At 38.8% G+C, this 22,400-nt stretch overlaps 1 protein-coding gene across 2 annotated transcripts in view; it reads left to right on the forward strand.

Annotated features, from left to right (window-relative positions):
• The window catches only part of map2k5 (mitogen-activated protein kinase kinase 5), a 290,898-nt gene that overhangs the window by 231,233 nt on the left and 37,265 nt on the right, over positions 1-22,400 (forward strand). Inside the window, exons 16-19 of one of the 2 annotated variants that reach the window (XM_078241241.1) lie at positions 5,629-5,661; positions 11,587-11,613; positions 11,931-11,963; positions 19,637-19,698. In XM_078241241.1, coding sequence (XP_078097367.1) covers positions 5,629-5,661; positions 11,587-11,613; positions 11,931-11,963; positions 19,637-19,698 — 155 coding nt within the window. The remainder of the gene's footprint in view (positions 1-5,628; positions 5,662-11,586; positions 11,614-11,930; positions 11,964-19,636; positions 19,699-22,400) is intronic. The other variant, XM_078241240.1, reaches the window with a different exon arrangement.

Here is a 22,400-nt window from a genome sequence, read left to right on the forward strand (position 1 = left end):
AGTTTGGGTCAGTTTATTCAATCTCAAACCTGACTACAGTATTATACAAATCACTTAGGGCTCAATTTGCCCAATCTGTTTTCAGCTATAAATGCTAATTGAACCCAAAATAAGCGCAAGATAGGCTTGTGTAAATTTTGTGATATTTACTTCTCCCTCTTGCCTCCAAAAGTAAATGGCTAAACTCTAGAGGTACAGGCTAGCTGCTTTTGGAGAAGGTCACCAGCCTAGTTTCTAATTGTTTTCATGGCTCCAAAACTATGCCAAAACTGAAAATAGAAGTTAATAACAGCACGACTTGTGCTCTTGCAGCAATATGCTTTTACAATTATTATTTTTTTAAATTTTAAGTATTGAAAGGCATTTATTGCACAAGCTCTTCTCCCCATCAAGAGAAATGTTTAATTTTATATATTACTTTATATATTCCAAACATTTAAAAATCTTTTGTGGGGCATAGTATTTTGCTTTGAGCGTTGACAGTAATAGTATCATAAACTGGTTTCTAAAAAATAGTTTATAATTTTTTTTTTAAACGTACAAGGGAAGTCATTGCTTCTCTTCCATATCTGCTGAGGCTCTTCTAGCACCATTCACACACATTTGGACAGAATGCAAGAAAAATTATATTCTCTGATAAATAATTACTCTCCCACTTCTTAATTCATTTGTTTTCTTTTCAACTTTCCCTGTCTCCCTATAATTGATGCTATTATGTTTGGTGCCTTTCATTGTTGCTCCTACGCTCCAAATCATTGAATGTTGCTGCACACAAGTTATTTAATCCACCAAGTTTATTCTCAACATGAGCCCCCTAGTATAATCCCACTTTGCTGATCAAGGATCTAAAGCCCCATCTGTACAATTGTATTTCAAATAGTACTCCGAAGGAATGGAAGCTCACTTGGAATGGACTCTATATGATCTTTCTTCCAACGTACACATCAGAAAGTGATCACTGAGTTCACTCTGTGTGAGTACATTGAGTGAACAGTGAGTTCCTTGTTATTTTTAAGGGATGAACTAATGCCCTGGGAGTTCCGTTGTTTTGAGGTGCTGATATAACAGTATAGTTGCACAGGGCAAAAAGAGGGTAATATAGCATGTTGGCAGCTTGGTGAAGTAAGTGAAAAGTTCAGAGGGATACTGATCGCAGAATATCTATAAACAGAGCGCAGCCGACGTAGTCTTAAAAGTTCATCTGTAAAAATGTAGTCTTTATAAACAGATGAAGACCTAATAATGTACTTTTTTGATGATCTATGAAGAAAAATTGTGATTTTGCACCACGATACATGTTGGGCCAATTTTGTGACAGCACCTTTATCAATTTGCAAATGGAGGGAGAGGAATTAGAACTAAAGAAATGCCAGGTTTGTATAGTTTGCATTACCTCAACTGTTCCTTTAATATCATAATCGTAAAAGCCATATAGATTTACCTGGGGTTCTCTTGGTAGTACAGAACTTGGGTATTGCTGTAAATAGAAACATGCTATTGAAGCTTTTGTTCTTGCACTTTCAGGACAGAATTGCAAGAATGCCAAATTTCAAAGGGAACAATGCTTCATACTGTGTGAGAAAATGGTGCTGATTGGTTGGCAAATGGACTCTGGTTGGTCGAGGTCTTGCCATGGAGAATGCATAAGACAGCAGTTATTCCTCAACTCATGAATGGGCCTAAGGTTGTAACTTTTGGATTTGTAAAATGCCCAGTCTACCTCATAGTTACCTTGGACAGTATGCTGCTGTCAAGCCAAAACGACATTCTACTTACCACACAAATGAGTGTATGAATTTCAGTGCCAGTGTGATGCCAGGTATGTAAGCCATTGGCGCCAGTAACTGGCGGATTGTATCAAACAACACGTCTGTTCAGCTGTTCACAACAGGCAGACTACGGACTGTATTTGACCAGCCCGTGTTTGTAAAATACAGAACATAGGTTCCAGCGTTGGATGTGATTCCGCAATTGGGTAGCACTTGCATAACAATCGCGAGTTTCTAAGAATTACACTAGCAACCAACTCAAGATTATGAATCAGCCCCGCAACAGGGCTCATTTATGTTTGCGAGAAGTTACATACATTCACATACAGGGCCCTGTCCTCTGTAACCAAAAAGAACATGTCTAGGCATGCTCCTTTTTCAACTAAACAAAAGTTTGCAGGGCAATGTTTCCCTGGGGCATTCTACATTGCAACACCTCAGCCAATTGGAGTTGACTTGCCTGGTTTGAATTTAAATAACTGTTGTTTGGTGTATTCTCTATGATAACATTTTGACCAATTAGAGTCCATTTGCCGACTAATCAGCGGCCTTTTCTCATGCAGTTTAAATTGTTGTTCCCTCTGAAGTTTGGTATTCTTGCGATTCGATCCTGATGAGTACAAGACAAAAAGTTTCAACAGCATGTCTATTTTTATATATGCATCTATACTTTGTGTATCAGCTGTAAATATAAGTAAATGTCAGTAAGCTGAGTCCTTCCAGATTATATGAACTTGATTTTAATGCTATGCATTTAGTTCTTTCATTAAGATTTGCTTTTAAAAGGTATAATTTTTCTATTAAGTTCTTTTGTATAAAGCATTTTTTCCTTCCCTGGAGAGCTTTGCTGCATATTGATGTCTTCAGTCCATGTGAGCATATAGTTAACTAATCAGAGTGTCTGGGTGCACTTACTTGGACATGATTAAAGGACACTTGAGAGCAATTCTACAGAAATACTGGCAGATGCTCCAAGACTTCTTTGGATAGTTTAAATAGGCATTAGCTTGTGCACTGTGAGCAAACCAATTTGGATCTGCCTACTGCTGTAGCAGCGAATAATCCACTGTGTTCCACTTAATAGAATCAATTCATATTAGTTGTCACTACAAGTTATTTTTAAGGATTATTTTTTGTATTTGTTCTTGCCTTGCATCCCATCAGTTCCCCTGTTACATCGCACACAGGCATTTCTCAATAGAGAGGACAGATATATAGACTGCTACATGCATATATTAACATCTCTCTAAGTCGTTGGAGTTCTCAGGTGTGATTTTCCGCTTTCTTTTTGATTTCTCTTTTGCCTGTGGTGAGTATTGTGACTCCTTCTGCACTTCCTTTTCTATTCTCCTTCACTTCCTTTTGTTTCTCTACCTCTCAAAGTGCTTGACCCCGATGTGCACATGTCATGATATATGACCATGGGACTAAACCTAGGGCAACCAGCAACAAATTTAAGATAATCAGTTGAACTAGAAATATGGCTTATTTACACTTGCTAGAAGCAACATACATTCATACACAGGGGCCCATTCACTACAAACAAAAGGAATATGTTTGAGCCTTGCACTTTTTTTTAAACCTGGGAGCTTGGCAAGCCTATAGCTCCCCCTCAGTTTCTCAATGGCAGTGCCTCAGTAGCCAATCAATGTCGACTTGCCAATCAAACAGAACCCTTCTCTCCTGTAGTATAAATTGTAGTGATTGTCTGGAATTTGGTGTCCTTGTGTTTGTCCTGATGAGTTCAAGGTGAAGTGCTTCAGCGAGATGTCTCTTTTTTTCATCAGTATTCAAGTTGCGTACTACCAAGTGACTGTTTACTTTTTCTTCTTGTGGTGATATCTCTCAGCTCTGTTCGTTCTTGCCTCTTTGGCCAAAATTTCTTGTCAGTTCCAGGAAATGCAAATTATAAAAGGGAATAACAACATTCTCCAAGTGAGGCAATTAATTTTTCTTTCTCATCCTTTCAAGGGATTCAGTCATTGCTGGCAAGGCCAGTGTTCATTGCCCATCCCTAATTTCCCTTAAAAGGTGCTGGTGAGCTGTTTTCTCCAACTGCTGCATTCTGTGTAGTAAAGGTACACTCCACACTACAGTTAGATAGAAATAACAGGATTTTGATCCAGTAATGATAAAGAAAGATAGATATATAAGTCAGGATGGACTTGTAGAGGAACTTGCCAGTGATGGTGAATTTTGGAGGGGTCAAACTACCTTTGCAAAAACAAATTATTTGATTCTATCAGTTTCTTCAACAGAGGATGCAAAAGTGGACCCTTGAAACAAAACATTTCCATTGCTTGCTTTAGAATTCAAATCTCCCATTTTAGACACCCCCTTCTTCCATCATTCAGGATCAGGATCAGTCTGGATAGCATATTACTTCCTCGCGGCTCCACGATCAAAATACTTCAGTGGGTTATTTTTGTTTCTCCTGCAGAAAGCAGAAAAACTGAGGAAATTAGGGCAAATTCACTTGTTAAATTGAAGATGGAATTATAACTTGAGAGCTTAAGCCTTAACTGCAGAAAGCTGGAGAGATTGAACACTCAGTTTTAATCTTTTTTTTCTTTAAGAAAAAGGTTATTTTATTGCCCCAACAAAATGCACCAAGCTCAAGTTAAATATTTGGAGTTGAGCAACCTTGAGATGTGCTTTGCTATTTAAATGCCAATCATATTCCTGTAATATATAAAACCTCACGTGCAGCCTATGAAAAGCTTTGTCACCCAAATAATGAGAGAGCACTCCAATATCTGTTTCTTCGATGAACAAACAGACAATGGTCTGAAAAGCAGTGAATTTTCACTAGGTGATAAAAATATTAGAGATAAAAATTTGTCAACTGATATGGGAAGATCTGACCTGGGTCACTGGTAAATCTCTCCAAGAAGAGCTTAAGGGCAAGTCATAATTCCAGTGTGGAAGAGAGAGATGAAAGCTATAGCTGGTTTCTTCTGTAAGTTACGTTTCAGGTAGGTGAATCCATTTTACTACTCTGATTGTGCTTTTGATAATCATGTAAAAGGGAACAGTGGAAGGTCTACACAGCCACTTTCCGTCAAAAAGCATTGCCATGGCAACTGAAATAGAAAAAAACTGACAGTGAAAGTCATCCTTTTTTTTCCATTGCCTTAACCAGAGGCATTGATTAAATGGTGAACTGCCACGGGAAAACTGGCAAAGTGTTCAGTCTACGGATGCAATTCATTGAAAATGTGGCAGAAAGATGATAAAAAGTGGATACTGGAAATCTGAAATAAAAGCAGAAAATGCTGTAAGTGCAATCAGCATCTACAAAATTAAGAATAGGTTATAATTTTTGGGGCAGACTGCCTTTGTCAGAGCTGGTGACTTTCTGGTGAAATGTCTACTTCCAAAACATCAACTCTCATCTTTTCATTTAATGGATGCTGATTTGAAACCAGTCATAAGTTTTCTAACAGAAGATGTGCTATTTTTTTCAACACAAGAGTTGACCTTATTTTCTCCCGACTTACTACAAGAAATAATCAAGCTAATCTTCAAGCGTACAGCAACTATTTTTGAATTGAAATCAGGAATGTGTCTGCCCGGTGAAAATAGGTGCTTCACCTACTTAAGTAGTTGCACTTCAGTAGTGCTTCTTTGATTGTAGTTCACTTTGAATATATGTGGTAAATGGCATTTTGAAAGTTTTTAATTATTAGCTTCCTCTTTCTGGTTTTAAAGAAATGCTTCTTACAAATCATATGTTTATTTATATAAAAAAGATATTTATGAAAACTAAGTTTTGTGAAATTTTAATACTATACTGTGTATTTCATACACAGAATAGTATTTTTGGTTCTGATTGTCATTTTTGCACTTAAACTGGCAGGTGCTAAGACCTGGGGAAGTTCTGAATGAAGTGGTAGGTTCCCAAATACAGCTTTGACTTTTTGTGCTTTCTACAAGCTACCTGTTTCTTTCCCCGCCACCATCTTTGTTTGCCTCTCTTCCTTTGATGGTTAAGTCTGGGTTCTCTTGGCAGTTTTCAGCATTTGCTTCACATTTGCTTGTTGCTATTTTGGAATGCTTTCATTCAATAAAGGCACTGATCCTAGTTTATGACAGAGTGGTAAGGGGATGAATGACATCAGGGAAATGGTTTAAAAGATGGTAATGGGAAAGTATGTGAACAAGAAAAAAGATTAAAACGTTAGGAGCACAATTTTTAAGGATAGTTAGGATTGCTAATTTTAAAAACATCAGAAATTATGAAAAGACCTATTTACATCTAGGACCAATAATTTTATTTTTATGGGATAGGTGATGGAACATTTTTCTGTGTGGAGCTTTAGTTATTAAAATAAATATAGAAACTCAAATTTGAAACCAATCCATCCCAATGGTTTTGTAAAATGAATATGTTACTTAAATCTTTCCCCAACATGGAAAACTAAAAACTAACTGCAATATCGGCACCTGTATCATATACTGATTTAAAAATAACTCAGACTCCTCCATTCACTCCTTACAAGTCGATATATATACAAGTGATCATTACTAAGAGGTTGGAGATTTTCCAGCCGCACTCGTCCCAAAACTGTAAAATCCTGCCCGTAGTCAACGGACCTTTCCATGGTCCGCCCCTCACCTGCTCCGATTCCCACAGCTGGTGAAATGGTAAAGTTCTGGTGATGATTTCTGTTTCACTTAATTTTGCATGTACTAACAGATGCAAATTAAACCGTCTTTCTAAACATAACTAATTATTTTCATGTTTGAGAATATTACAAATTGAAACAGCCCCGTTTAATTTGAATTCTTTAGTCTTGCTGCAGAACAGTACACCAAATACTGAAGGAGAAATGTGCGCCTAACTGCGTTCCAAGCCTCCCTGCTGGAAATGGGGCTTTTTTGGCAGAGAAGGCAAGAGGGTTTTTGGTTTCTTGTCAGTTTGCCTACCCCTAAATTCATTACTTCACTGTTTCAATTTGAGTTTTCCCCAAAAGTCTGCAAAATACTAACAAAGTTAACTTTGTAATTGTCATCACTTTATCAGATGCTGGGCTTTGTGAAAAACTGGGCAGCTGCATAACCACCCACTTGTCTTGCTTTCATGCATGCAATAAGTGAAGTGTTACCTCTGTAAATTAATTAGCTCTTAATCACAATTAAAGTGTTCTCTCTGATCTGCTTGAGAATGGTATTGCTCAAAAGTATACTTTTACAAAATAAAATTGTATTCTTTGTTATTTTTCCAACAAATTATACTTCATCGCCATGTTTTATGATGTGTTGTCACTAATTATATTTCCCCTGCCTTACTTTTCTCCTCTTGTTTTTTCTTATCCACTCATTCCGGTGGCTGAGGAGGCAGACATATAGCTGGCAACTGGGTCCGAAGCTTATGTCACTGCTCCTCTAGAGCCAGCTATTTGAAGGCCTCTTAAAGCTGCCCAGGGATGATACAAATTCCTTTCAGCAGCTCCCACATCAACAGGAGTAAAATCAGCAACCTCATAGTGTGGGGGATTCAAACCTGTGTCTCACTGCTCTTTGCACTGGAAATTAGTGCTCATTAATGCATTACAGTCCCATTGCAATTCAACCTACTATAGCACTGCCACAATTAGGTTGACTTTTTCAAGTCATGATTGCTAAGCTATATTTCTATCAGTTCTCTACTAAACCTTATGAAATTGTTTTGAAAGTTTTTAATTCATCATTTCTATCCTGATACGAATTTTGCAATGCATTTATTTAATAGGTGGACCATTTCCCCCTGGTGATTCACTCTTTTTCTCTTTTAATTATCTGTTTTTATATTTATAGTGATATTCTCTTATGTCATCTTTTTGAATACTTTATATCTTAATTATCAATGAACCATCGGAGAACTCTTAAATCCCCTCATGGGCTCCAGTTACCGTAAAGATGCTGCCAGGCAGTGAACTGGTGTGAATTCTATAAAACCTATCTTGGTAATTTGTTATCTCCCATTTTCTAGTTTGCAAGTACATCGAAATGTAGATGCGACAGTGTCATAGTATTTTTGCAGCAACCCCAACTTATATGTGCATGCTGCAGGTGAGAAATTAGTGGGAATTCATAACTCACAGCCAGCTAAACAGCCAAAGACCATTCCAATAGGTTATGGTTGGTCTAGTATACATTTATGGGGGTAACCCATTGCCCAATTCTTGCCCCAGTTTAAATGGGACATTAATAGTTCCTGAAACCTATAATTAAAATTAATCACAAATACAAAATAAAGCAATCACACTGTGCCTACCAAAGATATACTGGTGTGATTCAAATGTGTGAATGTGATGATATTTGGCCCTTTTTAAATTGCACATCCTTCTTAATTAACACCTTTTTTGTAGGAGGAGGGGTTGTATTCTTCCCATGTATCTGGCACACATTTTTGATTCTTCATCCTATAAAACTATTATTGGAAAATATTTTATATTAAATCTTGATTAATACACAGATTCATAACATTGCTTGCATACTCATTTATTTTTTGACTGTGTGTGTGTATATATTATATATATGTAAAATATATAGTTTGCACACAAACATCAAATATTCAAAATTAATTGGGGTATATTTTAAAGGAAAGCACATCAGATGTGTACAGAGATGCTGGTTATTTTGGTATAGAAGGTTCTCAGTCCCACTTTATCTTGTGTATACAATTCGGTTGCAAGCAAGTTTCTGTTGAGAGAACAAAGAGAAGAGAAAGAGTAAGGTGGGGAGAGGCAGGCAAAGTTTTCTGGAAACCACTTTAAAAATATCTTTATAATTTGAACTGAAAAGCGCTGCAATTGGAGTGTTTGCATGGGGGAATTACGTATAATGAAGCCGTTGGACCACAACATGTTGGTAATGCTCTTTAGAATGTCGGTCTGAATCAATCTAAGCATCTAGAAATGTCTAGGTAGAGCACATACAATTAATAAAATGTATGTAAAATGTAAGTAAGTGAAGCAATGTGTTACACTTTGCTTGGGGCATGGGGCACAGAGCCTTATTGAACTGGCTGTTTCTACTTTACTAAAATGTTAATGACAATTTAAAACATAACTCAATCTTAAAAGCAGTTTATCTGAAGTAGAGCTGGTAGCTAATAGTTCTGACTAGCAAATCTCTCTGGCACTTATAAAGTGGTTGGGGGTTGTGCAGGGAGGAGAATGAAAAAGTGAGGCTACACGGTTGTATTTAATTGATAGAATGAATCAATTATACTCATACTGCATTGTCAAATTGAAGTGAAACATTGCGCTCATGCATTGTGTTATTGCATAATGTAAGGCAAAATAATTATATCATATTAAAGTTGCAATTTGTCAGCTTTTTTAATTAATGCAGTTGTTCTGAGTAGGACAAGTGAAGAGAGTGATGGGGAAGAGACCAATCAGAGCATTTCAGGGCAAGTTTTTTTTGTAGAGGAGGGTGACAGTCCTGTATGTTAGTAGGTTTTTGACTTATGCGCTGTTTGCCAACAGAGTAACCTTGTTATTAATAAATCATTGGAATCTGAGGCCACAGTGATTTTAAACATTGTCCTTTCATTCTCAAGACACAAATTAGAATCTAGTGCTGCCAAATTGAAAAAAATCTCTGCCTGATGGCTGTAAAGATCCTTACTATCCCAGCACAGAGCAGGAGAGTTGAGGTGAAATGTCCCAGCAAGGAATGGGAAGCAGAGGTGAGCTATCCCAGTGCAGAATATGTTGCAGAGGTGAGCTATCCCAGCACAGAATATATTGCAGAGGTGAGCTATCCCAGCACAGAATGGGGAGCAGAGGTGAGCTATCCCAGCAAGGGATGGGGGCAGAGGTAAGCTATCCCAGCACAGAATGAGGAGCTGAGTTGAGCTATCCCAGCAAGGAATGGGGAGACGAGGTGAGCTACCCAGCACAGAATGGGAAGCAGTGGAGTTTTCCCAGCAAAGATCGGGGAGCAGGGATGAGCAATCCCAGCACAGAATGGGGAACAGAGGTGAGCTCTTTTCATAGAGGTGGGTGACACCACTGTATGTTGTAAATTTTAGATTTGTGTGCTGTTGGGCAACAAAGCAACCTTTTTATTAATATCTTATTGCAGTCTGAGGGCCCAGTGGTTTTGAATATTGTCCTTTCATCCTTGAGACACAAATTTGAATTTGCCAAATGCGCTAAGGCCTGTGCCTGTTGGCTGTAAAAGTCCACACTATCCCAGTAGAGTAGGGGAGCGCACACCTTTGGAAACATATTTTTCTAAACCAGCAATTTGCTGAATTAAGTTTTGCATCGACTAGATTATGTATGTTTGTATAATAATGGTTTAAAAGTGCATTCAAATAAATTATATTGGTCATTCTTATGGTATTTATTCCATTCAGAATATTCCAAGGTAAATATTAATTCCTTGTGAAATTAGTTTGGACAGTTTCAGACCAGAATTGTATTGGGTATGGGCATTCAACTGCCCTCACTCAGCACAAAACTGTCAGGCCCTGAAATTCCATAAACTGTGATCCTAGCACTTGCGCCAGATTGTGTCCGCTGGCGACTTCCAGCACTCTCCTGACCAGAGAATACTATGCACTTATGGGGAGGATATCAAATTCCCATGGAGCTGACAATTGCCCAATCCACAATGGCCACAGCTCCAGTACCTGTGCCCCCAAGCTGCCAGAAATTCTTGTCATTTGCACCAGAAACTCTCCAAATCTCTCAACTCTGTATGGGAATTACATAAAACTAAAGTAGCAGTTTGGTAGTTCAAAGCACCCCCTGTATGAGTCCCAGTTGCACCTGGTTGGTGACCAACATGCTTCTTTTCTGTGCATGTACCAGTTGCCACTTAAGTGCCAGCTTCTGACTAACTGAAACCAGGTTAACATCTGGCCTGGGATTTCAATGCCCGCTGACATGGAGGACAATGTTCCTCCCAAAACATAGACCCTGAAGTAAAATCACAAAGGCATGAATATGATGATATTGGCTGCTGCTTTCCAGGTCTCCTATCTTGCCATAACTCCAAAAGCAAAAATATCAAATTGGTGAAATGCAGGGTTATTTACTGAGATTAGATTTAAGACTTACTATGAGGAAGTGTAGAGCCGGCTTTATCTTGCAGTCAGCCTTGTTATACTTGACCAAAGAATGCCTGATGTTAACATTATGTACCTGAAATGGGAAAATATCCATTTCCCCAGTGCAAACATCCCTTGCCTTGGTAAGCAGAAAAATTCACCCCAAAAAAAGTGTAATTTCCCTTATATTAAGTGGGAACTGACATAGTTTGGATTTCAGCTAATTCATTGGGGAAGGATGTATGAGTGAAGATTCTAATTAAAAAAAAATTGCTGCTTTGAAAATTCTCGCTTCATGTGGGGAGAGAGAAGATTGGTCAAATCACTTGTAAATTGTGCCTGTGTTCAGCAGGCATCAAATAACCAGTAGATTTTGTGTTTTGAATCATCTTTTAATTTGAAAGGCAGAGGATTTGAATGCACGGGGAACAAATGTAGCATTTAATCTTGGATTTGTACGAAAGCCAGCAATTGTTATTTATATCAGATGTGTAAACAGCACTGTAACTGTATTATGCTTTCTTTCCCCCTCACTTGTATAACCTGGAGGGTACTAAAAAGTGTTCTGCAAAATTAACATTCTGCTGACTTTCGCCTATAAATGAGAAGAATAGCTATTAACATTTGTGTATTTTCATTATGTAAATGGTGTTAACACATGCCCACAAATTGCCACCAGCTATGCAATAATTTTCTCTCAGTGATCGTAATGTGTCCAAGTGAGTCATTTTGATTATGACATGCTAATTACATATTGCCTTTCAGATTCAGAAAAGCCAGGGATCTTTAATGGTAAGGTTTTATGAGTTTGCAGAGAAAAAAAATTCACTTTTTTTCCTGCTGGCTGCCTTTTTGCATGCTTGAGTGCTTTACTTTAAACTTAGCAAATTGCATTTTTGTTACAACAAGCACTAAAGTGCCTGTAGTAGATTAGGTATCATTAGAAATAATAGAACATCTAGGGTGTCAATGTTTTTATAAGACTTTCGCGCTGTTGATTAATCTTGCAACATTTTACTGCATTAATGATTTTCTCAGTCTACTGTAAAAGACTGCGTATAAGCTAATACTTCTCTCTGTTCCACCCCACCCCCCATTTGCCATTGCAGCCACTACAGTTATTGCAGTGCATCGTTGATGAGGTGAGGCACCGTCTTATGTGCTTTCTCTTCTAAAGTCATTCTTAATGGCCTGGAAAGTTTTATTTATATAATATACACATTTTTTTTCTTAATGAAGCTCTTTGCTCAAAACAATCTCTTACGCTTGCCACCCAGTGCAACCTCATAGCCATCGAACCTAGGCACGCCAGACCTATATCAAGCACAAACCTGACCTTATCCATGAACACCATTCAGGCACTGTACAGGAACTAGGTAGAGCCATGGCTTGAATTGCTGAATAATTACCTTTAGACTAACCTGAGCAGGAGCCTTCCCAAGAGGCTCAGCTCATTTAATGGCTCTAAAACTCAATCTAGAGGATGTCAGTGGTCATGCTTGATTATTTGCCGTGGTATTTTATGAAAGCAATAAAAAAGCTTGAGACTAAGAAAAAAAATAGAGGAACGTTGACTAATTTCAGGGGTTTTTTTTCCTTTGAATCAGTTCCCTTTGGTGTGACAGGTATTGTGACTGTTTCATGCTGCCTTGCCTTAGTTATTTCAGCACTATGAAGGAGTACTGCTGTGCTCCCTCAGCTTATAATTGACAAGAGACCAGAGATAGCCCCTAAACGGTGACGGAGCTCCACTGTTCTCAAACTGACATTTTGTGTTAAGAAATAACTTGTATTAATGAATTTCTGTGGGGTTTTTTGCCCTGTAAGGTTGAGCTTACTCACAAACTTGGTGAGATAATTTTTTCTTGCCCGGCCTCATCTCCCTCCTCCTTTGCCACTTTATGACCACTGAGGCCCTAGATTCTTGATTGTTTGATTATTTTTATCCAGATTTTTCACAAACTGCAACTGTGCTCGCCCCGAGGCGAAAGAATATTGATTACACTGTAAAATAACAAAATTTGCACACAGGCTATAACAGATCATCAGGGAGATTTTAAACCAACCCTTCCCCCCACCCTTTTTCTGGCGGCCTCTCTCAATACACACATTAAGTGTGTTTGCTGCCTCTGTGCCTTTTTCTTTATGCCTGAGCACTTTGCTGACATGTGCTAATAACCAAATGCCAAGAGAGAGTCCAGTTGGTGTTACCACACACTAAACATACTGAACTTGTCCTTTAGCTCATAGATTGCAGGTAATTAATAATTAAACTGTTTCAGTTGTAATGGGTTGACCTCCATGAACTGTTCATTACTCACATGGCAAAGGCATCACTCAAAGTATTTTTTCATTGCCCTTCTCTGTAATCTAGCTGAATATGTGGAATTCAGTGGGCCACCTAAATTTAAGCTGACCAAGTACTTGCTTAAGCTGCTGCAAATTAAAGCTCCTTACAATGTGAATATTGTGCTTTGGGAAAGAACGGACAATGTTTGCGTCCTCTGTGTGCCATTTAGTTTAGAAATTGGAAAATACACTGAGGCTATTAATTGTGTGACAATTCTTATCTATGGTTTCATTCAAGTGTGGCTTTTTGGCACAGGTCTCACATGTGCTTAGCCACGCTTGAAGATAAACAATTTTTCCTATCAAATAACCTAATTATTCTTAAACCTGCTATTTTTAAATTCTATTGGCCCCTGGTCTCTCCATTCCGAATTACCTCTCAATAAAGGATATCATTTCAGTTTGATTTTTTTTATGTACCTAGCAATCCTGGGTAAATAAGTGTTACTAATTGAGGTGAGTCTTGGCACACCATTATCAGAATGGAGAAAATAAGATTGCACTTCTAAAAAATACTTTTAAGATACAGCAAAATAACAGCACTTTATGGAATCTGCTTAAATGTAGAGACCTTGAATTGACATTATGGCAAGTTTAGCATACAGTTAACATATTTGCAAATCCCTTTTTCCTTGCTATTTTACCAGTGGCATTAACCCATTTAAGTAGCAGAGAAAGAAATTTCAGATAAATGCATCGTATTTGTGCACAGATTTTCTTGTGTTGCAGTAATTTTTCTTCCATCTTAAAATTATACTAATAAATAATAAACATCAGGATGGCTCAGTTGGTTGCATTGTCACTTCTGAGTTAGAAGGTCATGGGTTCAAGTCCTACTCCAGAACTGTTGACATGCTACTGAGAAAACATTGCATTGTCAGAAGTGCTGACCTGGAGATGAGACATTAGATCAGGGGCTAGTCTGCCTATTCCTAGAAACATAGAAAATAGAAGCAGGAATTTCTAGGCCATTCGGCCCTTCCAGCCTACTCCACTATTCATTTTGATCATGGCTGATCTTCAAATTCAATATCTTGATCCCGTCTTCCCCCCTTACCCCTTGATCTCTTTTGCCCCAAGAGCTTGTGACTAGGGAAGAGACAAAATCCTTCCCTTGACTAGCAAAAGCACATTGGTTATTCAACTCATTTCTGTTTGTGATACATTATGCACAAAATGGCTGTCATATGTTTCTACATAACAACAGCAGATTACCTCAAAGTAATTCATTGTATGTGAAGCACTTTGGGACATTCTACAAGATATGATGCAGTGCTAAATAAATGCATATTCGTTCTTCCATTACTACATCGGTTTTCAACTCTAACACCATTATCCTCATCATTCCCATTTTGCCTGCAGAATTAAAGGCATAAATTAATTTATGGCTCAGAAAAAAGCCATTCAGCCCACCAGGTCTATACCAACTCTCCACTGAGTATCCAGTCAATCCCATTCCTCTCTCATTATCTCTAGAGCTTTGAAAGTTTATTTCTTTCATGCTCACCTAATTTCCTTTTGAAATCCTTGATTGTCTCTCTTCCTACCACTCTGGTTGGCAGAGAATTCCAGGTCATTATCATTCGCTGTGTAAAAAAGTTTCCACACATCCCACCTTCAAGGCTTTTGACAAGATCCCACATGGGAGATTGATAGTGAAGGTAAGAGCCCATGGGATCCAAGGAAATTTGGCAAATTGGATCCAGAATTAGCTGAGTGGCGGGAAGCAGAAGGTGATGATCGAGGGATGTTTTTCTGATAGAAGTCTATGTCCAGTGGGATCCCGTAGGGATCAGTGTTGGGGCTCTTGCTGTTTGTCGTTTATATAAATTTAGACTTGAATATAGGAGGATTGATCAGCAAGTCGCGGATGATTCAAAAATTGCCGAGGTGGTAAATAGTGAGGAGGATGATGGCCTTAGATTACAGGAGGATATAGATGGGCTGGTCAGATAGGCTGATCAGTGGCAAATGGAATTCAATCCAGATAAGTGTGAGGTGATGCACTTGGGCAGGACAAACATGGCAAGGATCCTGGGAAGCACCAAGGTTCAGAGGGACCTTGATGTGCAAGTACACCGGTCTCTTAAGGTAGCAGGACAGATGGATAAAGTGGTTAAGAAGGCATATGGTATACTTGCCTTTATTAGCTGAGGCATTGAGCTTAAGAGCAGGGAGGTTATGCTGAAACTATATGAAACGTATGTTAGGCCACAGCTAGAGTATTGTGTGCAGTTCTGGAATCCACATGAGAGGAGGGATGTGATAGCACTAGAAAGGGTGCAAAGGAGATTTACCAGGATGGTGCCTGGGCTGGAGAGATTTAGTTATGAAGAGAGCTTGGATAGATTAATTATTTTCCTTGGAGCAGAGGAGACTGAGAGAGACATAATTGAGATGTATAAAATTATGAGGGGCATAGATAGAGTAGACAGGAAGAAACTTCTCCCCTTGGCAGAGAAATCAATGATCGGGGGCATAGATTTAAGGTAAGGGGCTGGATGTTTAGAGGGGATGTGAGAAAAAGCTTTTTCACCCACAAGGTGGCGGGAGTCCGAAACACTCTGCCTGAAAGGGTGGTGGAGGCAAAGACCCTCAAAACATTTAAGAAGTATTTAGATGTGCACATGATGCCAAGGCATACAAGACTATGGATCATGTGTTGGAAAATGGGATTAGAATGGTGAGGTGGTGGTTTTTGACTGGCGCAGATGCGATGGGCCAAAGGGCCTTTTCTGTGGCGTAGACCTCTATTACTTTAAGTCTTTGTCCAAAGCTTTAAATCTGTGAGTCCCAGTCTTTGTACTATCAGCTAATAGGAGCAGTCCTTCCTTGTCTACTTTATCCAAACATGTCAAAATGTTGTACACCTTTATCAATCTTTGCTTAATCTCCTTTGCTCAATCTCCTTTGCTCCAAGCTAGGAGAACAATCTCAGCTTCTCTGACCTAGCCAGGAAACTAAAATTCCCCCATTCTTGGAATTATTCTGGTAAGCCTCCACTTCCCCCACTCAAGGATCATATACCTTTCCTAAAATGTGGTGACCAGAACTGCATGCAATATTCTAGTTGTGACCTAACCAGAACTTTATAAGCATTCCGTACAACCTCCCTGCTTTTGTACGCAATACAGGTACCCCTGTTTATGATGCCCATGATCATATGCATTTTGCTAACCACTCTTTCATTATGTCCATCCACTTTCAAAGATCCATGTGCATGCACACCAAGTCCTTCTGTTCCTGCACATTCTTTAAAACTGTGCCATTAAATCTATGTTGTTTTTCCTTATCCCCTCAACCAAAATACATCACCTCACATTTCTCTGTGTTAAATTCCATCTGCCCCTTGTCTGCCCAGTTTGCTTGTGCCCAGTTTGCTTGCCTGCACGGGTTTGCAACATACATGTTGTTTATTTTTAACAAACTGTATATATAAATTAAATAACAAGCGATTACTGATGAATTTTAATTAATGCCTCAACAGTGGAGTCCACTGCCGTTCATTAATTCCTCATGCTAACTGCTTTTATATTGCCCCTGATTTAATTGGGATTTAAGAGGATCAGTGTTCATGGAGCTGTTCCTCGTGTTTACATTACTGAGTCATTCCCTTTTGCCAATAGTAGATTGGGAGAAGGGAGCCAGAGTTAGAATCATAGAAACCCTACAGTACAGAAAGAGGCCATTCGGCCCATCGAGTCTGCACCGACCACAATCCCACCCAGGCCCTACCCCCATATCCCTCTAACCTACGCATCTCAGGACACTAAGGGCAATTTTTAGCATGGCCAATCAACCTAACCCGCACATCTTTGGACTGTGGGAGGAAACCGGAGCACCCGGAGGAAACCCACGCAGACACGAGGAGAATGTGCAAACTCCACACAGACAGTGACCCAAGCAGGGAATCGAACCCAGGTCCCTGGAGCTGTGAAGCAGCAGTGCTAACCACTGTGCTACCGTGCCGCCCTTGGTCTTATAAACATTCAGAAATGGCTTACTGATACCATTATCCCAGGATCTGAATTTAAATAAAGCCAATATAAAATAGGTAAAGTTCATGTTATTGTCAGAAACATTTGTTTGAGGTACCACTCTTTGACTCATTACCAGCTTCTCTGTTAACTTAAGCATATATTGTGGAAAACATGTAATTGTACTAGTTATTTTCTCGATTTAAATTAAACTGTGATCAGCCACTGATTTCTTCTTAAATACCAGTGGGAGTAAATTTTCTGTTTGGGTTTTGTTTTGGCATGTTCTTAATCTGTTTTCCCACTTCTATCTTGGTTCTATTGGATTTTTGTTGGAGATCGGAAACTTCAAAATTGTAATCTATCTTTGCTCCAGTAACAAATAGCTGAAGAATAGTTTGGTATGATATTTCACCTTTCTCTATTCTGATTATTGTGCATACAATAATAAAGGTCCTGACTCATTTATTGTAAGGAAAACTTTCTGGCTGGAAGTGCACCTGTTAAAAATCTATATATGCACACACAAGCCAAAATGTGGGCAATAGACTTTGTGATTGGTCATTTTCACTCCTTTAACTCATGCTGACAACTGCATTTACCTGGCTGCCAGGGACCGTGGTTGCTTGCCGTCAATAATGAAGGAGAAATTTAAATAACTCACCAACAAAGAAAATCAGTAGATATATTGGTACACTAAAATACATCCATAGAGATGGAGGTCTGTCAGCATTATGACCTCAATCCTACTATTGGAGATGTCCCAGCCTGTGCTCACGGCCCAATCATAAACCCCAGTGTAATGTTAGACCGAAAAGATTGAGACTGTGATGTTCATTGTCAAATAGGTTTTTATTCACTGACTTTTCCTACCTCTATATCTCTCTCCCCCCCCCCCCCCCGCCCCCCGCGCCCCCCCCCGCCCCCCGCGCCCCCCCCCCCCCCCCCCAACCAATTTACTTTTCTGATTTGATTGTATTCTTCCAGCAGCCTCCTGTTGTATGAATGGGAGACAAAGCTCAGATGAGAGATCTACTTAATTTTCTCCCTTGTAATTACTGATCTCATTTTTCTGATAATTTGAAGTTGTAATTGGCTACGGCAATTACATGTATATTTACTAATCACATTTGAAGCTCTGATTGTATCTATTTGCTACCATTGATAATGAAGCACGCAAATTGCAGAGGTGCTTTTCATGTCGTTTTTTCAACACATCAAAGATCTCTTTCAAACCACCCCCACCCCCACCACACACACACACACACACCTTTCTCTTTCTCTTTTTTTCCGTAATGAATACACGCATGCATTTGACACAGTTATATAGTAGAGAAATTGTTTGGCTCCTACCAAATGCTACACACATTGAGTTTTGCCTGAAGCATTGAAAGGTTGTATGTAATGATATATTGCTCATCCAAATGGCTGAAGCAGTCCAAAGCACTGTGAGATTAAAATAAGTCATCTCTTTGTTAATTTAAATAGGTGCATGTATCATACTTTGCTGGGTAGTTTTAACAGGGATGTCACGAAGAATGCAGCCAAAAGGTATTTTTAATGGAAAAATGAGAACAGATGAAAATGCAGTCACTTCCAGCTGCCTTTTATATTCTGCTGTTCTTCAGCAATTGCAAATTTGATGAGGCAGCCATTAAACTCCTGCGGATCTTAATTTTAAGAAATTTCTGCGCATAATTCTGCACGATTTGAGTCTTTTTTTGTTGAAATTGCAAAGGAATTGCATCTGAGGTTTTTTGTTATGCACTGGGTGGTGCAATCATTTTGCTGCCTTTAAATTGGCTGCTGCAATAACTGTTTGCTTATAATTGTAATGGTACATCTTTTTATAGTTTTACTGGAACTTCAGTTAGTAAACCAATTGTGTGTCAGCAACTTGATTATTTCTGGAACATGTCTAATTTTTTTCTGAATAGCTTCTTTGTAAATTAATGATTGTGACTGATTCTAGTGAACTCTTCAAGTTTAAAGTTATGTAAATATAAGTTTTAAAATAACCTTTTGGGGCAAATGCTTGTACTTTGTGATATGGCTAATTCAACCGTGTTTAAATTTTTTGTAATGTCAGTTCCACTTAAAATTAAAGAAAATGCTTGTATGTTTAGATAGCAAAATAATTGAATCATGTGCACAGTATTACAGTATTTACATTAAAGTCTGGTAATTATCCTCTTGAAATGAGAATTGATTGACTTATATTAACAATATAGATGACCAAATTCCAACTAAAACGTTTAAGTTAAAAATTCAATCAATAGCCTTCTCTAAAAGGTTCAGGTTCGAAGTCAAAGAAGCTGTGTGGAGTTACTCAATTTGTCAGAAAAATTTAATGTAACTAAAATAATGATGATTTTTCTTTGATCGCTCTCTCTCTCTTCTTCACTGTCTCTCTCTCCCTCTCTCCCCTTTCCTCTCCTCTATCTGGCTCTCACTTTCTCACTCATATTCTTTGTCTTACTCTTTCCCAGGATCCACCAGTCCTTCCGGTTGGGGTGTTTTCTGAGCCATTTGTACATTTCATCACTCAGTGGTAAGCTCAGTTTGCAAACATGCCATCTCCTCAGTGTAAATGATACATTCCATTAGCTCTCAGACTCTAGGAGACCTTATGGCTCTCCTCCGTCTTTCCATAGACAGGGAGGGACTATGGGCCGTGAACAGATGGATAGCAAAGAAGGAAAAGAATACTGTTGCCTAATTTCTGTGAATGTTACTTACATGGAAGGTCATACGACACCGTAACATGGAGCAGCTTTTGAAATTATCAGATGTCACATAAAAGTTTTAAAAAGGGGAAGGAGGGGTAACTGGTGTGAAATGTTCACAGATGTCAAGCTGAAACCTAAATGATAGTGGGTAATAGCTTTGTTTTCCCTGGAGAAGCAGCTACTTTGGAATCATAGATTAGGACCGTTACCAAACAAGTCTTTAGACAGCTTGAATTGCTTGCTAATGGGTGCATTATTCCAGAGGTGCATATGTTTGTTTATGGAGACAGCAAATTGTCCTCTGCGATAGTTAATGGTTTATAACTATGCTTCTTGTTTAGTACTCGAGTCTGTTAATTTTTTGAGTGTCATCCTTTATTAGCATAAGATGTTATGGGAATACATTGCCTCAAATGACACTTGCATTTCACAGAAACCAATCCCTGTATTATAAAAACATTAAAAGATGTTTTGATGCAAAAAGAAATAAACTTTTCATTGAATTATTTTAAAGAGTGTACAATTTTGCTGAAGGGTTTAGTTTGTAATTTTTTAAACCATTCGCAGCTATTTTCTGTGAAGATATCATCCCTTTCCCATTTCAGATTTTTAAAAATTAAACAAATACAGTATTGAAAAACCAACCCAGCTAGTTTGTTCTTTTACATGTCCCAGCCCCCTCGTAAAGTGCAAGTACATGAAATAAATGTAATTAAAGCAGATGGCAGTAATAGTGATATCACAGCTGTCATCTTTTGTGTGGATCTGCCTCCCAAAAAATATAAAATTTAAGGAAATGCTATTTTGAAAAAAACATGCAAATTATTTTTAATTTTGTTTTTTAAGAAGTTTTCTAATGGTTAGAAAAAATGTGAATATTTCACTTGTCGATTTTGGAAGAGTTGGGCAGTGCAACTTGTGGGAATTTGAGAATTCTAAAGATGGAATTGCATTTTCCTTAATTCTCCGAGGGTTGGTGTAGCATTTTTCTATTCTGTCCAGAAATTATGCAGCACAGTATTGAAAGTGTGATTTACTTACAAGTGTATTCTAAGCACAGGCAAGGTTTGCATATGTTGACTTCATTTGTATCCTGCATTATTATTTCAGTTGCAATTTTATAGAACATCTTTAAACTTTTTTTTAAGTTTCCTCTCCAAGACTGTGGGTAAGTATCCCATTGAGTGCGCTATTGAGCCATACAAATCCAACGTCTTAGATTTGATCGTCCTGCGATGATCTCTGCAGGGACAACAGTAAGAGCATGACAGTTGGTTCCCTTGTCCCCAGGCTGAGAAGGGGGAGAAAGTTTACCTGGATTCCCATTGCTAATTGCCATACAGTTACCTCCAGTGTAAAATGTGTGTATATATATATATATATATATATAAAAACATCAGATGCGGATGGAAGTGGGCTCGTCTCTCCGCGATCAATTAGCCCACCAGCATTGCTTGTCCAGGTTTGCATGTGAAGTATAGGTATTTCCAGAATACAGCTGATATCTGTAGAAACATCGACCATCTTAAAGAGAGAAATATTGAGGAAAGAAAATAGACACTACTTACCACTAAAACCTTCTAACCAGGACTCATTTTATGGATTTATCTTTTTGCTGAATGTGCTCTGTGCTGCAGAGGGTGGGATATAGAACTGTCCCCATGATTACACTCATGGCAAATATATGAAATTGTGGAAGAGTTGGAACTAAGCATACAAGACGGGCAATTGCTATTTGGAACCTCCTGTTGGGGCAGCATGGTGGCACAGTGATTAGCACTGCTGCTTCACAGCGCCAGGGTTTGATTCTGGCCTCGGGTCACTATCTGTGTGGAGTTCGCATGTTCTCCCTGTGTCAGCGTGCGTTTCCTCCGGGTGCTCCGGTTTCCTCCCACACTCCAAAGATGTGCGGATTAGGTTGATTGACTATGCTAAATTGCCCCTTAGCATCAGGGGATTAGCAGGGTAAATATGTGGGGTTACGGGAATGGGGCCTGGATGGGATTGTGGTCGGTACAGACTCGATGGGCCGAATGGCCTCCTTCTGCACTGTAAGGATTCTGTGATTCTTGGCGAGCTCAGGAGTAGCACTGACAGTGAGGATTCTGTCCACTTAGCAGGATTGGTACACTGAAGAGGGTGGGAGCATTGATCTTTTGGCCAAGGCCTCTTTATACCATATAAACAGATTGGCCCAGATTTTGTGATCCCAGTGGTGATGAACGCAGAGAAGTTCACTGCTATTAAGGAATGCAACAGCACCACAACATATGACAAGCTCACATATACTGAAATCCAGAAATTGCAGTGCGCTTGAATGGGCTACGCAGGAGCCCACGATGATGGTCCTGCAGTTTCTATTCTTAAAAGTGGCAGGGGTCATTAATTAGAAAACTTTGCCTGTTTGCTCACAACTTACACGGGCTATTAATCACAGCCACGTGTAGTAACCCCTCCAAATGCTTATTACAATTATATTGCTAACTGGAAATAAAAATATTTTTCCTGATTTCTTTCAGCTCAT

This window comes from Mustelus asterias, chromosome 24, assembly GCF_964213995.1.
Source record: "Mustelus asterias chromosome 24, sMusAst1.hap1.1, whole genome shotgun sequence".
NCBI classification, from domain to species: Eukaryota; Metazoa; Chordata; class Chondrichthyes; order Carcharhiniformes; family Triakidae; genus Mustelus; species Mustelus asterias.